The sequence below is a fragment of the Pomacea canaliculata genome, linkage group LG4 (assembly GCF_003073045.1).
Source record: "Pomacea canaliculata isolate SZHN2017 linkage group LG4, ASM307304v1, whole genome shotgun sequence".
NCBI classification, from domain to species: Eukaryota; Metazoa; Mollusca; class Gastropoda; order Architaenioglossa; family Ampullariidae; genus Pomacea; species Pomacea canaliculata.
The window spans coordinates 34,319,606-34,334,852 of record NC_037593.1 but is presented as its reverse complement, the minus strand read 5'-3'; the positions used below and the strand labels follow the sequence as shown (position 1 = coordinate 34,334,852).

The following is a 15,247-nucleotide window of genomic DNA, read 5'->3' as shown; positions in this document are numbered from 1 at the left end:
ACACACACACTGTTTACCTACCACACCCTAGCATGCACCGCTGAGACTAGTATCAATGTCAAGGGTATACAAGGGTGTTAAAAGGGTGGGGCACGCATATAGTCGTAGTCACACTGCCAGTCACATGGGCACACCTAGCTACATTTACTATTAGTCGTAGTCACGCTGCCAGTCACATGGGCACACATAGCTACATTTACTACTAGTCTTAGTCACTGCCAGTTAGTCATAATCACAGTCTCAGTCACACTATGTCACACTGCCTGTCACATGGTCACGCATACCTACACTCATTAGTCTTAGTCACATTCATTGTCAGCTACAGTCATAATCACAGTCTCAGTCACACTATGTCACACTCATTAGAAGTCACATAGTCACACTCTTAGTCACATTGTTAACTCAGCTCATCAGTTCCTCGTCGTGTCGCCAGTTTGCGGAAATGTTGGTGCTGCACATGGAGGAAACGACTGATTGTAGGAAGGAAATAGAAACTGATTGTTGAGTTGTGTCTCATCTGACATGACTCCATGTGCGCATCACTAATAAATACAGGGTAGTACACACGAGGATATAAACAAAACACCAGCAACACAAACACTAGGGGTAAGACGATACGGGTAGAAACAAGATAACAAGAAAGCCAAATAATAGGACAGTAACAGTGGGTGGGTGAGGCGAATCGTGATAACTGAAAACAGCGTGTCAGGCAATTATTTTGAAAGCTAGACAGATAAGTCACGGCGCTACTTACAAGCTCTGTCGTCATGGTTACGTTCGCCTGGTAGTGGAGATAAAGGCGCATCTTCTTCGTCTTCTTGCTGGAGAGAGTTCAGCTTCTTGATGAAGCTCTGGTCTGACAGGCGATGCTCCAAAAAGTCGTCAGCTCCGTCGTTTGTTGAGGCTAGCGGCGAGGGGAGGGGGGCTGGCGACTGGAGGTCAAAGGTGCCGCCCCCGACCCCCCTGCCCAGCGTGGAGTAAGGCGAGGCATTGTCGTCCGTGTCCTCGTCTTCCTCGCTGGTGAGGTCGCCCATCTGTTGGGTGACCGCTCTGTCGATGGTCCAGTTCTCATACGTGTTGCTTTTGTGGCGAGCTTTGTCGCGGGTGGCTGCTGCTGCTGCTCCCACTGCTACCCCCTTCTCGCGTAACGCCACCGATTCGTCGTCGTCGGCATCGATGTCTGTCTCGATGAAGGGCGGAGGGACCGGTGGGGCTGTAGGGGTCACTCGCCCGTTATCGTCACTCAGTCTTCTGTACCTTTCTGTCAGCTCCTCCTCCCCCGGCCCCGCCAACAACGTGAAGTTGGACATTACTCCAGCGCCCTCGGGCATCTGCTTCTTGTCGCCTAGAATGTGGTTAACCTCCAGCACTCGGTTCACGCTGGCCAAACACAGAGCGTGCACACCGTTGCTGGTCCCATCTCGATCCGACGAGGAATGAACACCAGCGATCCCCGCTGCACTAGGGGCACCCGTTCGATCGTCGTCTCTATGACTTTCGGGTCGTAAGGGAGACGCTGGGGTCACTAGGTCACGGTGAGGATGACTGCCGCTCGTGTCCACGTTCCGTGTCGTCTGACTGTCGGCACGCGTTTGCTCACCGCGAAGCTCTCGTCCGGGACCCGAAGTGTGCATGCAGTGCCCGGCTGTGACAAGCGCGCGCCCGATGTGCACACACGTGTCAGTCTCCCCGACCTTGGCGCTGAGTGCCTCCTTCCCGTCACCTCGGCCCCTCCCTGCATCCTCCTTGCACTCCGCTGACGTCACGCTCGAGTCGTACAGAAACGCAGAAGGGTTTTTCTGTTTTGCCGGAAGGGGGGGCTTGGTCCGGGCCTTTGGCGTGGGTGAGCCGCTGGTGATGGAGATGATGGTGTTGTACACACCCACCGCCGAGTCGTGGTTCGAATCCGGCGTGGCGTGACGAGACGGGGGCGAGTGAGAGGCCGTGGGACACACACCACCATCACCTCCAGCATCCACCTGACCACACCTGTCGTCGGAGTGCACTGAGTGCTTCATCTTCAGTGTGTTCTGTTGGCCACAGGTCAAGGCCGACGGATTGTTATCGTAAGGGTTGTCACTGTCCTCGTCCTTGTCAGCGGTGGTGATATTGGTGTTTTTGTCGATGTGCTCATTCACACCAGTCGATGCGTGACGTGGTGTAGCCGCTGGGGGGTCGAGGGTGTCTGTCAGCACGATGTTGAAGCCATCGGTGAGTTTCAGGTACTGAAAAGTGCCCTTCACGCTACCCTCCAGGCGGGGGTACGACTGTGTCATCATCTCTCTCTGACCGAAGATGGCGCTGTTGTCTTTGCTGTCCAAATGTCCTACGTCTGATCGCCTCGGCGTCAGCTTTCCTTTCTTTCCTCGAAACATGTCTGCGGTGGACCGAGTCCCGATGGACACAGCTCTGGTCACATACTCCGGCTGCGAGGCACACACCTGATCCACACCATACGACGGCAGCGACGTCTGCTTGATGAGGCCGGCGCCGCTACAACTGACCTCTACCTTGTTTCTAACACCTGTTGAACTGCTCCACTGGGGTGCATGCGGCGAGTGAGAGCTCGCTGTGTGTCGCGTGTCTGTCACAATGTCGGGTTTGTGAAGGCGGGGCCAAGTGGTCTGCGTGAAAGTTGTTTCACGACCCTGTGACGTCACGCGTGCCTCCTTGCCATAGGTCGAGGTGTGTGACGGCGCAGGTAGGGCTCGCGCCCGAGAAACCCCCACACCTGATTTGGAGTCGAGGGAACTCCGCTTATTGTCAGGAGAGGAAAACTGTTCAAGGGATTGAACCAAGGTCTGCACTTGTCCCGCGGAGCTGTCTTTTCCGGGAAGGGTGGTCGGGGTAGGCGCGGCATTCACACAGCTCAGCACCCGCTCTAAAAATTGCTGCAGGTATCGTTTGCTCGCCAGTTGTTCCTCCAGCTGCAAAATTTTCTCCTCCGTGCACCGGAGAGTGCTTTGCAGCTGCGCCACAAGCTGCGGAGTCAGGCGCTCGTCACCTGCTGCACCGCGCTGGCCGGCCGACCTCACACCGCCCAACACACCGACAAGAGGGGGTGGAATGCGGGGAAAGCGTGTTTTCCACTCGTACGCGAAGTCGTCCAGCATGGCAAACACTTGCGACTGTCTGTCCACCATCATGCACCTGGAAACAACTGCTTCAGGTGACAGGAACACAACCTCGGGGCACCTGTTGCTGATGTTGACCTGGCCGCGCGCAGTCTGTACTGACCGCTAACCTGTCACGGACCTGCACTCGTCACGTGGTCCACTGGCCTGTCTATCGTCTGCTTCGTCTCCTCGTGCGAGCTGCACAAAGTAGCGGAGAGAGCAGTCATCACCAGGATATACCACCAAGTTCTTCCTCCTATTCTCCCCCTCCACACCCGCTTCCTAACACCACCTCCCACCCGGCCCAGGAACCGCGCGTCGTTTGGTGGGTCGTGGTGTGAGCCGGCATCAACGGTCTAGCGCCAGACAACGGACCGTTAATGTGCGCTAAGATGAAGATATCCGCCAGCCGCGGCTGAGGACGGAAACACATTCGCAGTTCATGTCCGGCGCTACACACGGCCTCGTCGTCCGATGGCAGTGATGCGAGTAGGACAAGTAGATTAGTGGTGCACACGCTGAGCTAGGGACTTGGTAGGAGAAGATAAGCTGTGCACACGTCCATGCTGTTACAAGTATCGACCGTTAGCAAGTAAGGGTGCGAGGTCCCACGTACCCGCAGTGATTCCGCGCAGGAAAAGCGAGGACTGGTGATTGAGGCGCGCGGACAGGGTCCGATGATCTGTCGGCGGGTTCGCATCCAACTCGTGAAGACAGCGCAAGTCCGGCCAGCAGTTGTCTGCGGGCGGCCAGATGACGTCACACTTCGTGACTGGCCCCACTGGTCCTCTTGTTTGTGGATGACTGAGGCTCAGACCTCTCGTCACACGCACACCAACCCCTCTCTCTTCTTACCCCTCCTTCCCTCTCCGCCTCTCAAGACGACCAGGACACGGACATACTGCATAGTAATCAGTCTCTACTCAGGGGCACACGTGCATATACACAGACACACATGCACATACAGACACATGAACATGCAGACACATGCACATACGCGTGCATCACCACAACGAACAACAAGCTGTAATTCCACTGACCTTATCGCAAATGTCGACTTTCAGTTCTGTGACATAATCTCGGGCACATGTCCTGGCAGCCACCTCCCGTCACACGCGGCACAAGATAAATGTCATGGGATTTTTCAAGAGGGTTGAAGGGTGGACTGGGGTAGTGCAGTGATGCTATCTGAACAGCAGGAAGAACATAACCCAGAGGTCAATGCACAGCGCTCATTCTATCACGGCAAACTGTCAAGATGTAAATCACATTGCAATAAAACAATCTACATGTACAATAGTTCTGATGACTGGCTGGCAGGCGAGCAGGCTCACAGGGAGGGAGACTTGTGGTCATGTGACAGACCAAGGGAGGGTGAGAATCGTACGGTATCTACTGTGTGACGCCCATCACCTCCCTCGCCAGCCTCTCCCTCATCTGTGTGCGCGCGCGACGAACCCACACGCGCACAAATTGACACATGTGCACGCACACACAAGTATACAGGCATACACGCTGATAAGGTATAGGCCCGTACTCACACACATACAGACAAACACGATGAGTAAGCACACACACACATGTATGCAGGCTGATAAGTAGGCCCACAGCAGCGAGACACCTGAACATGCTACTCAAGTCTCCCCCACCATCCTCTGAGACTCAGCTGCTGGTTGCCATGGTTTGTACACCTTGCCATCCACTCTCTCTCTCGTCAGACCAGATGGAGTGACGTGCGTACAGCAAACACAGACACACACATCAGGGTACGTTCCCTGGGTATGAGGATAAAGGAAGGATCAAGGAGGGTGAGGTCGCCGAGGATCACACGTCACACACAAAAGAGAACAACAACAGTTATCAACGCTTATCAGGAGAGGCGCACCTTCTGTTCCTGGGAACACCGACATAAACATGAATTGTTTTGATAGCAGACAGCAGAGTGAACGGGTGGCCGGCGCTCGGCTTCCTGGACTAACGTGACCCGGACTGTCTCTTAGTGTGCGAGGTGTGATGTCTGTGTGATGTGCGATTTACGTGTGAAATGATGCGCGATGAATGTGTAATGTGTGAATGGTGTATACAATTTCTAAACATCAACAACGTGTGTTAGAGGTGACGTGTGTGATGTGAGATGTAGGTTTTATGTGCAATGCATGCTTAAAGAGTGATGTGTGACGTGGGATGTAAGTGTGCGTAATGTATGATGTATGCCTACAGTGTGACGTGTGATGAGTGTGTGAATGTGATGTAAGCATGATGTACGATGTAAGTTTAGATGTACCATCACAAGCACGGAATCGTCGCGAGCAAGACACAGGAGGAGGGTGGAGAGAGAGAGAGAGTTTTATTAGAAAAGTGTCATGTGCAAACAGGGTAAACTGTGTCGTGTCTGGTCAGGTTACAGTTACAGTTTGTTAGTCCTACCTGTGTCGTGTCTGGTCAGGTTACAATTATAGTTTGTTAGTCCTACCTGTGTCGTGACTGCTCAGGTTATAGTTTGTTAGTCCTACCTGTGTCGTGACTACTCAGGTTATAGTTTGTTAGTCCTACCTGTGTCGTGACTACTCAGGTTATAGTTTGTTACTCCTACCTGTGTCGTGTCTGGTCAGGTTACAATCACCAGGTCAGTGTACCCTGTGCCACATCTGATCAGGCTACGATCACTTGGCCAGTGCATCATGCATCATGTGTGATCAGGTTACAGTCTGTCAGTTCATGCACGTAGTCGGTAGCTAGGTTTGACTCATGGACACATATCCTGCTTTATTGTTGATATGGACCACGTGGGGAAGCTATAAATAGCTCGCTCCTGGAGACCATCCTTCAGTCTTCCTTCACGTCTTGACCCCTCCCATCCCACTTGTCATATCGCCTAACCCTAACCCTGTAGGAAATTCTCGAAAAACTGGAAGACGGGAAAGTCTGGATTATATGAAAGGTATCCGAGGTCATTGAGAGGAAAACTGGAAGATGTCAAAAGCTCGTTTACAAAACTCGACAGTAATTACTCTTGGCTAATGATCGATATGTTGACATCTCTAAGAAAAGAACACGTGTACAGGGTGCATTCCACCCCACACAACAGCAAACACTTGATGCTAGAGTCTCTTCCTTAATTAGCTTCTCTGCTTTCATAATTTCTGTAGCTTTGACTTCACGTGGTTATTTCTCCAGTGTACCTGTGTTCACCTGTGTATTCTTGCCCAACTAATTCTAGTTCCTTGTTTTTCCCTGTCACGTGACATGTGTTTGTCGGGAGCGGGAATACTCAACGATGCAAGTTCGTTGGGACTCTCCTGATTCAACAGGAGAAGAGTAGACGATACAAAAGGGTCGGGTGGGGGCACAAACTATAATATCCAATACACGTCCATGGGTGGGAGTGTTTGCTTCGCCAGTCACAATGGAAACTGCTGTCGTGGCAGTGCCGACAGGAGGCAAACTTTTCTCACGTCTTCATTCAGTCCTAAACCCTGCAGGAGGGCGAGAGGAGGGCGGGAGAGACGGAGGAACACAATGAATCCTGCTCACAAGGCGTGGTCCGGGTAGTCGGGGGCCAGTAACTTTAACTGCCGCGGCGTGATTTTCGGATTTAAACAGGTCTACTCATACTGTCACGTGAGATAATGTCTGTGTGCGTCTTTAATGACTTATATAATATAAACATTTGGACACAAACAAGCACAAATATGACTGTACGGTGACGTGACATCTATAATAAGATATTATATATATATGCTTGGGAGTGATATCACACTCATTCACATTCAGAACACGTACTCACTCCACTGTAACCAGATCGATCCGGTTGATAAGTAATGTTAGGTCATTCAAGATCGAGCTGGCAATGCTAACCACCAGTTTTGATCATGCAGCAGGTGCAAGTGCTTTAAACATTACGTGACGTAGTTTGCGGCATGGATGTTTATGTCTATGACGATGGAGGGACTAGGAAAATAAATTGTTTGGCAGCTAATGTACAGCCACCACAACAAACAGATCCTTCTTCAAACTTGTAAGAAAGGACGTCTGTTAGGACAGACTATGATCATAGCAGAAATACCTGTGTGTGGCGAGGCTGTGGAGAAAACATTTGTATTTAGCAGAGACAAACGCCACGTAATGTTTGTCACGGTGTTTTCGCCAGAACACAATGCCTTCAGGAAGATGTCATCGATGCTTCGGCAAACTCTGTTTAGCAATAGTTCTCCCGCAACTTGGTTCCATACAATGCATGAATTTCCGTTGCGTGCACACACACACACACGCAAACTGAAACTTGGGTGAGTGGCAGGAAGGTATTTGAAGCCGGGAAATAAGGAAATGTTGTTTTCCTTGTTGTCTCCTCGTCTGTATCGCTCAGTATGGCTTCCAGCCCTGGGCCGCACAACTGTTTTTAAGACCACTCGTGCGCGAAATACTTTTTCCGACAAATATTATGGGCAAGCCGTATCTGCAAGTTATGATCAGCTGTTTCGCTGATTGAATTGTTTCCATGTCATTGTCGTAGCATCACAGACCTGCTTACTTCAGCAGACGACACATGTAGCTATATATAGCTCGGTGTACAGCAGCTAAAACCCACGAGGAAAATAAAAAATTATCCATAAATTGATCGCCAACGGTAGGTTTGGGTGGGTGGGGAATATATGTATCATTATTATTCGAATCTTTGGAAGAGTTTTTCCAGGGAAATGACGGTTACACGCAGTCGTCAACACGCACCAAGGGGAGCTACTCTCATAGGCCGCATGGCTGACGAAAGACCTGAAGAAGATAATTTCGAATATTTATCTTATATTTAGGGTTCTTATAAATAAATTAGTGCTCGTATTGTGAGAATTCAAGATTTCCACAGCCTTACAAAAATGACAACAGAGGCGAGAGACAGTGATGGTATGGAAAGCGCTTTAATACGTGTGTAGAGTTTATAGACATTAGACATGCATCATGAATGTACAGATGCGAATTAATTTTTCTTTTCTTTATCAAATTGCTTAAAAATACGAATAGAAAGGACGAAAGTTGATGATTTAATTGACTAGAATCTGGCTTAAAACCTATGTATTTTCGGGGTTGATGTGTTCTTCAGCTTCCAGCAGATAAGTCTGGAAATGATGCTGACTGTTTAGTCAAGATTTTGCCATCTGGCATCTGAAGGATAGGACAGCATGGCATTTTTGTATCTGCATAAACATACAACCTTATCTAAATAAGGACAAAAGTGTCATAATTGTACCTGAAGTATATGTATTAGGATAGTATAGGGTGTTGTATTTGAACTCATATATGCATTCAAGATGTATGTGGGTGTGGATGAGTCTATAGTTCGAAAGACTTGTAAGAGAGCAACCGGTGACTTAAACCACTGGATAGCTAGGATTATCACAACAGCGAAACAATTGCACGTATTTTTTTATTCTTGCAGTGTATGCTTATATTTCTGTCTTAAATATGAACCATTTCTTACATTTTTTGTAGGCTGTTAGTATAAATAATAAACTTTACATACCAGACTTTATTAAATGTTAAATTAAAGATTTATGGAGTAATAGTAATTATTAGTCATTAACCTTGCAGTTATTGGTTTTCTGTGCCTTGTCTGTGAAAAAGATAATACACTTTGTAAATATTGGTTATGTGGATGATGGATGAATTACTATTTGTGAACTGCCTATTATGATATAACCATTGTGTCATATGGTTTTTGGGGTAACTCTTGTTTGAATAGTTCATATTTATTTAATTTCTTTAGCAGAAGTTAAAAAATAAATGAGTGATGTTGCATTTTTATTCTAAACTTTCTGTCTCTTTCAGAAGTTCTGAAGGACTTTAATGAGATTACTAGTACCGACCCTGAGATTTCTGCAGCAGTGGCAGCCATCTTGACTCTGCTTAAATTCCTAGAAAGAAATAAGAGTAAGTTCCTCTTGATGAAAAGTTGTTCACAAAAACTTTTTTTCTTCTAAGTTTTGCATTGCAGATGGTCTTGTACAGTCTTAGCTTTGCCTCTCCTTGTGCACACTGTATATATCTGAAATCACATTGATAAAGTGTGGTTGAAAGAATACATGATGATGATGATGATGATGTAGTTTTGTAGCGCGCTAGTATCCGCATCACAAAGATGCGCTCAATGCGCGGTGATCCCAGCAGCCACCAAACTGCAGGTCAAATGAAAACTTCAAAAAAGTTTAAACAAGTTTATACATCTTAGTATGAAGTTAATAACATTATAAACCTGGTTTTACAGTTAAAGGCTACATTTTTTTTATGAACCTTAAGAACTATGGCATAATACAGGCAGTCCTTGGGTTACGTCAGCCCCAAGTTACCATGTTTCGTGGTTACAACACATCTCCCATTTACTGTATAAAGCCTTGTTTCGACTTAAGTGGTTTTGCGTCGTAAACATCGTAACACAAACTTCGTGTTTCATTTCATTATTAAATGTATTTTATATGTGTTTTTTGATAATTACTGTGTTAGTAACTCTTAGGATAAGTGTTAGGATAGAATAAGTGCTTACAGTATGTTATTTACGTACACTATGTATGTATGTTCTGACTTACAGCGAAAATCGGTTTACAACGCAGTGTAGGAACAGAACAGCGTCATAAGTCGAGGACTGCCTGTATACTTTCATTTGTAACATCCGTGGTGACAAGCCACCCAAACTCTACACTAATATATGATAGGCAAAGGGTTAAAACTGGACGACATACCCATATCTATAGAAGGGGGCGGGGGAAATACCAGAAGGCCAAATAATCTAGAATAAAATAAAACAAGGGACATGGCAGCCAATGGTGCTAGTTCATTTTCGGAAGTACAAGAGTCATTTGCATTTATGTTATTACTGTGTCATTAGACAGGTGACAGTTCTTGCTTCATTCCAAAAATAAATTGAGCAAGTTGGTTGAGTTTTGGAGATTTTACAATAAGTTGAAAATGGAAGACCAAGCTGTTTATTTCACCGCATTTTACTGTTTTACTTCCATAAAGGGTAGAATGTGTGTCAAGCTTATGAAAAGTTGTACAAAGTTTGCAGTCACAATGCTCAGCAAGAACGTCAGTTCCAACGATGGTTTACGAAGTTCCGTAATGCATTCAATTTTATTAGTCATGGAGGCTTACCGAGGGTGATAGCATTATAATAAAGGCAATTGTCAAGTCAGACCCACATTACACAATCTGAGAGATTGCAGAAACATTGAACATTCATCATTCAAGTGCTGCAACCATGTAAATAAGTTGGGATATGTAAACAGGCTCGATATTTGGGTTCCTCGTGAACTTAAAGATATTCATTTGACAGCGCCTATAAACAGCTGCAATATGCTCATTAAACATGAAGTAAACAATCCTTTTTTTTTTAAAGCGACTGATAACTGAAAATGAAAAGTGGATAGTTTGCAACAATGTGGTGCGCAAAAAATCTTGGTCCTGACATGATGATTCACCTCAAATGACATTAACACCAGACATTCCTCAGAGGAAGGTTATGCTTTTAGTATGGTGGGATTTTTCGAGCTTAGACCTGGAAAAAGTTTGAATGAATCCATCATTCAGAAATGTCCAGCATTCTTTATTTATAAAGGAGTCGTGTTCCATCACAACAATGTGAGACCACACATAAATTTGATCACATGTCAAAAGTGACCATCAGACTGTCTTGCTTTCTTCAAAACTCTTGTGTGGTATAACATTTAATTTAGATGAGGTTGTAAGTCAACACTGTGTTCAGTTTTTGATCTGTGAAAGAGGAATTATGAAGCTTATTGCAAGATGGCAAAAGGTTATCAAACAAAACGGGCAATATATCACTGATCTTTGTTTTTTCATAAATAAATGCCCTTAGAAAACATAGGAAAATATGTCACGACTTTTCCAAAAACCCAATACAATATGATATAGAACATATATAATATATACAATATATAACATAAACAATATAGATATAATGTATATGTTAGTATCTGTATGTATAATGTAGCTGTGTAAATATGTTTCATAATTAACTTGAAAAACAGTTATCAGGAGCCAAACCATAAACAATAACAAAGTTTCTTTTGCTGTTATTATAAAGCCAAAGGCAGATTGCAAATATAAATGCAGCACCTTTGATTTTATGCATTTTTTTTAACAATGTGCAGTGGAGACAATATCTGAGCTTCGAGACCGCCTACGACTGGCAATGGATAAGCTGACCCAAACAGATTCTAGCACAACGTCCATACGTTCAGGGTGTGAGCTTTTCCTGCGTTTCATCACACTAACCAACATTCAGCAACCGGTAGGATGTGCTTATGATTTAACTAAAAATCCTGTTGACATTCAATCAGAAACGCTAAATAGAACAAGATGCATTTAATCACAGTTTCCTATGTAAACAGCAATGACTGTGCTGCACAGAGAAATCCTATCTGCCTAGATGCCTCTTTGATTAAGGGAAGATAATTACAACCAGAGAAGAAATTTTGTTTATGCCATTCTGTAGTAAATCACAGTCCATTAATGCGTGCACTATCATGATGATATGTTTCCATGGCTACACATTATCTTTGAATTGTTTCTTATGCTTGTTAAACTCTTTTATTCATAAATACTGGCAAACAACAGGCCTTGCCTACTCTAATTCATTACAGAATAGATGATTCAAAGTGATCTTTTCACGATGATTCTCTGTATTTGAAATATATATTTTTAACTCTAGTAGACCCAGTGGATTATTATTTAATTAAGTGTAAGCCTAGTTGACCTTACTGTGAAGTGAACATGATACAAACCCTACCTTGGAGTATGTTACTGCACTAGCTTTAGGTGCTTATTACACATATAAATGAATTAATTTATTTGACTTCATGCTAAATTCATTTATTTTCTTTCTGTAATTGCTACATTGTGTGTGTATATATAAGTTAAAAGGAGAAAGAGGGAGATGGCAAGAAAACAACTGTAGACCCACCATTGACTACAAATATACTAGGCCAAGCAAACAACTGTTGACACAACGTTGACTACATATATACTAAGCCCAATAAACAACTGTTCAGACATCATTGACTGCTAGACAAACAAAAATCATTGACTACATGTATACTATTTCCTGATGTTTGTTTTCTGAGAGACTGTCTTGAATTGTAACAATGAATCTTCTTATACCACTTGTGAAGAGATTGGTTTGACTGAAACATTTGCATTAATGCTTGCAATCAATCACTGGGTTTTGTGCAGAATTTTGAAGAGTGTCAGAAGATCTTGATTGATCGCGGTAACCTTTTTGTCAAGAAGATGGCTGGGTCACGCGCAAAAATTGGCAAAATTGCAAGTCCTTTCATTGCTGAAGGAGCTGTGAGTTTACCAATTTCCTAAGAGGGATCAAATATTAAGTAGCAGTGTGTATGCAGCTAGCTCTTTTGGCGATAGAAAAGAAAAGTCATTTTTTCTAAAACCACATGAGGATTGCCATGCTAAATGATTGTTATTTCAGATGGAAAGGACATCAGTTTTCACAGGTGGGTACAAGAAGTCTGAAGCACTATAAAAATGTGCTTATGGGAAGATGGTGAGCAGATTATAATCTGGTCATAAAGCCTCATGGGAAGTTCTGAGTCTCATTCTGTTGATAACTCTGATGTCTTGCTCTGGAAGAGTTGTCTACCCAAAACTCATGACTTTATGTTCTTTTTGTAACATGAAAATGCGTTTACAATTCTTCAGTTTTGTTGGTGCTACCTACAGATTTTTAAAGAAAATAAGTTGGGAGTTGGGGGCTGGGAGGTAATCTACAAGTTTGATTGTAACATTATGTTGTGCAAGTTAGTCTTATCATTACATTATGCATTTCCAGACGATCTTGACTCACAGCTATTCACGTGTTGTCATGGAAGTCTTGAAGGAGGCAGCTGCTGCTCAGATTCATTTTAAAGTCTTTGTCACAGAATCTTGTCCAAACAGAGCAGGGTGAGTTAATGAGTGATTTTTGTCATGTGGTATTATCCAGACAGGGCAGAGTTAGTAAATAAGTGTTCATTAAGCTATCTTATTCAAGAGGAGGGTGAGTAATGGCTGGTTCATCTTCATTCTAATATAAAAATAGTGTGTTTTTCAGTATTGCTGAGTGTGATGTGTAAATTCATTCTAATGTGGGAATAGTTTGTTAGATATTGCTGAGAGACGTGTGCTTCTCAAAGCTTGCTGAGTATATTTTTCTCTTTGTTTTCCATTTTGTTGGTATAATCTATCCTCAGCTTTTGATGCACAGAATGCTACAGGCGAATGTACATGCACTGGTATACATAGATGCCCAGTATCCACACAGGCTTTGACAAGCATGCTTTAAGCCGATCAAACTTGTGTTTCCAGACATTTCAAGTAAGGGACAGTGACAAAACATTTTGATGTTGTACTATTTTGAAGACAGTTTGAAAAGCACATGTTACCACAAATACTTGTCGTGAACAGTGAGGAGACCTTTAGAGAGCTCAGAAAACATGACATCCCAGCCATCCTCATCCTTGATGCGTCTGTTGGGTGAGTACACAGTGATAGCACATTGCTTACTGGTGAATGTTAGCATGCACTGATAGCACACTGCTTACTGATGAGTGTACAGTGGTAGCACACTTTTTACTAGTCATGGCTTATGGTTACCTGATAATCGAACATTACTAGTGATTGTTTATGGTTAACTAATGATGGCAGTTATACAGTGATTATATTAATAACAGTGACAAAACAGTTATGCTATGAATGTTTTATGCTTTAAATAACAGGAACAAAACTTGACACTCTTGAAGGCTTGATACTTTTGATAAAATGTGACACAACAGTTGGAAGGGCATTTTACTTCCACCAACATTGTGTAGCGCACGTTTGTTTAAAAAAAAAATCAGAACTAAAGACTGACAACCAGTCATTTACAGATTTGCTTCTATGATGTCTTAACTTGAATCTTATTGACTGCAGTTCTTGTCAGAGATACCACTTTGTTCACTGTTCACTTCTTCAGGTACATCATGGAGCAGGTTGACATGGTACTGGTGGGTGCAGAGGGTGTTGTGGAGAGTGGAGGTATCATCAACAAGATTGGGACCTACACCATGGCCTTATCAGCACGGGCCATGAACAAGCCATTTTATGTGGTGGCCGAGAGCTTCAAGTTTGTGCGCCAGTACCCGCTGAATCAGCGCGATGTGCCAGCTGCCTTCAAGGTAGGCTTGGGCAACATATTTCAGGGGGAGAGTATTGTTCAGGGAAAATCAGTGTAAGAATTGTTATAGCTTGTAACAAGTAAATCAGAGCTTTCAACTTACTTTATTGTATGATGCACAGGCAGAGCTTGTATTTGATTTTACAGTCTGTCATGTTTAATTTAAAAAAAAATAAAATACTTAAATAGCTCTGTGTGTGTGTGTCTTCTCTCTAGTTCAAAGCCTCCACACTAAGGGGAGGTAGAGACCTTCAGGATGAACATCCTCTTGTGGACTACACACCTCCTTCCTACATCACTCTTCTCTTCACAGACATCGGTGTTCTCGCTCCGTCTGCAGTCAGCGATGAGCTCATCAAGCTATATTGCTAATGTTGCCTCTACCAGGCTGGTTATTTAGGAGGCTAGTGTGAATGAATGGGTGAGATTGTGAACCAGCACAAGAAATTGTATGTCACATATGAACGAGCAGTGTGAAGCTGGCCTGAGGATGTGGTATGTGAACTTGAATTGTGAAAGTTGAGGGGATTATTACAATAAAAAAACTTTTTAAATGACATTTTGTTGGTGACTTTTATTTTACTCACACACCAATAACAGCACTTGCATTTATATGCTACCCTGCAAGTCCTCAAAATATTGATATATTTTTTGGTATGTTATCAAATTTTGAGAGGCAGTGACAAGAAGGCACAGCCTGGTCTGCAGAAAAAAACAATTTTTACATTGTGTGATGGTTTTTATGAAACTTAGTTTATAGCTTTTCAATTATTTGTAATATTGCCTTTTGGCATAAAATATCTAGCATTGCAAGAATGTGATATTAGTTTTAAGTCTGAGGGGCATGAAAGAGTGAGCCAAGAAGAACAGTTTTATTTTAATATAACCTTACCAATGGTACTAACATTTTTGA

General features: G+C 44.0%; 2 protein-coding genes across 5 annotated transcripts in view; one reads left to right on the top strand and one right to left on the bottom strand.

The window, feature by feature from the left end:
* Positions 1–7,321, bottom strand: part of LOC112561298 — a 32,962-nt gene extending 25,641 nt beyond the window's left edge. Inside the window, exons 1-3 of one of the 2 annotated variants that reach the window (XM_025233697.1) lie at positions 7,183–7,321; positions 4,157–4,304; positions 755–3,314 (exon numbers count right to left, since the gene is read on the bottom strand). In XM_025233697.1, coding sequence (XP_025089482.1) covers positions 755–3,146 — 2,392 coding nt within the window. In that variant the 5' untranslated portion in view covers positions 3,147–3,314; positions 4,157–4,304; positions 7,183–7,321. Of the gene's footprint in view, positions 1–754; positions 3,315–4,156; positions 4,305–5,709; positions 5,822–7,182 lie in introns of those variants that run through there. The other variant, XM_025233698.1, reaches the window with a different exon arrangement.
* Positions 6,630–15,065, top strand: LOC112561301 (translation initiation factor eIF-2B subunit alpha-like). Of its 3 annotated transcripts, none has more exons than XM_025233702.1 (8): positions 6,630–6,719; positions 8,937–9,038; positions 11,276–11,415; positions 12,357–12,473; positions 12,973–13,085; positions 13,587–13,655; positions 14,134–14,335; positions 14,551–15,065. In XM_025233702.1, coding segments are annotated over exons 2-8 (798 nt in total). In that variant the 5' UTR covers positions 6,630–6,719; positions 8,937–9,037; the 3' UTR covers positions 14,707–15,065. The 3 variants fall into 3 exon arrangements, with proteins under 3 accessions (XP_025089487.1, XP_025089486.1, XP_025089485.1); XM_025233701.1 differs by lacking the exon at positions 6,630–6,719 and adding an exon at positions 7,596–7,743 and having other exon boundaries at positions 14,551–14,893; XM_025233700.1 differs by lacking the exon at positions 6,630–6,719 and adding an exon at positions 7,840–8,015.
* Positions 15,066–15,247: the final 182 nt, after the last annotated feature.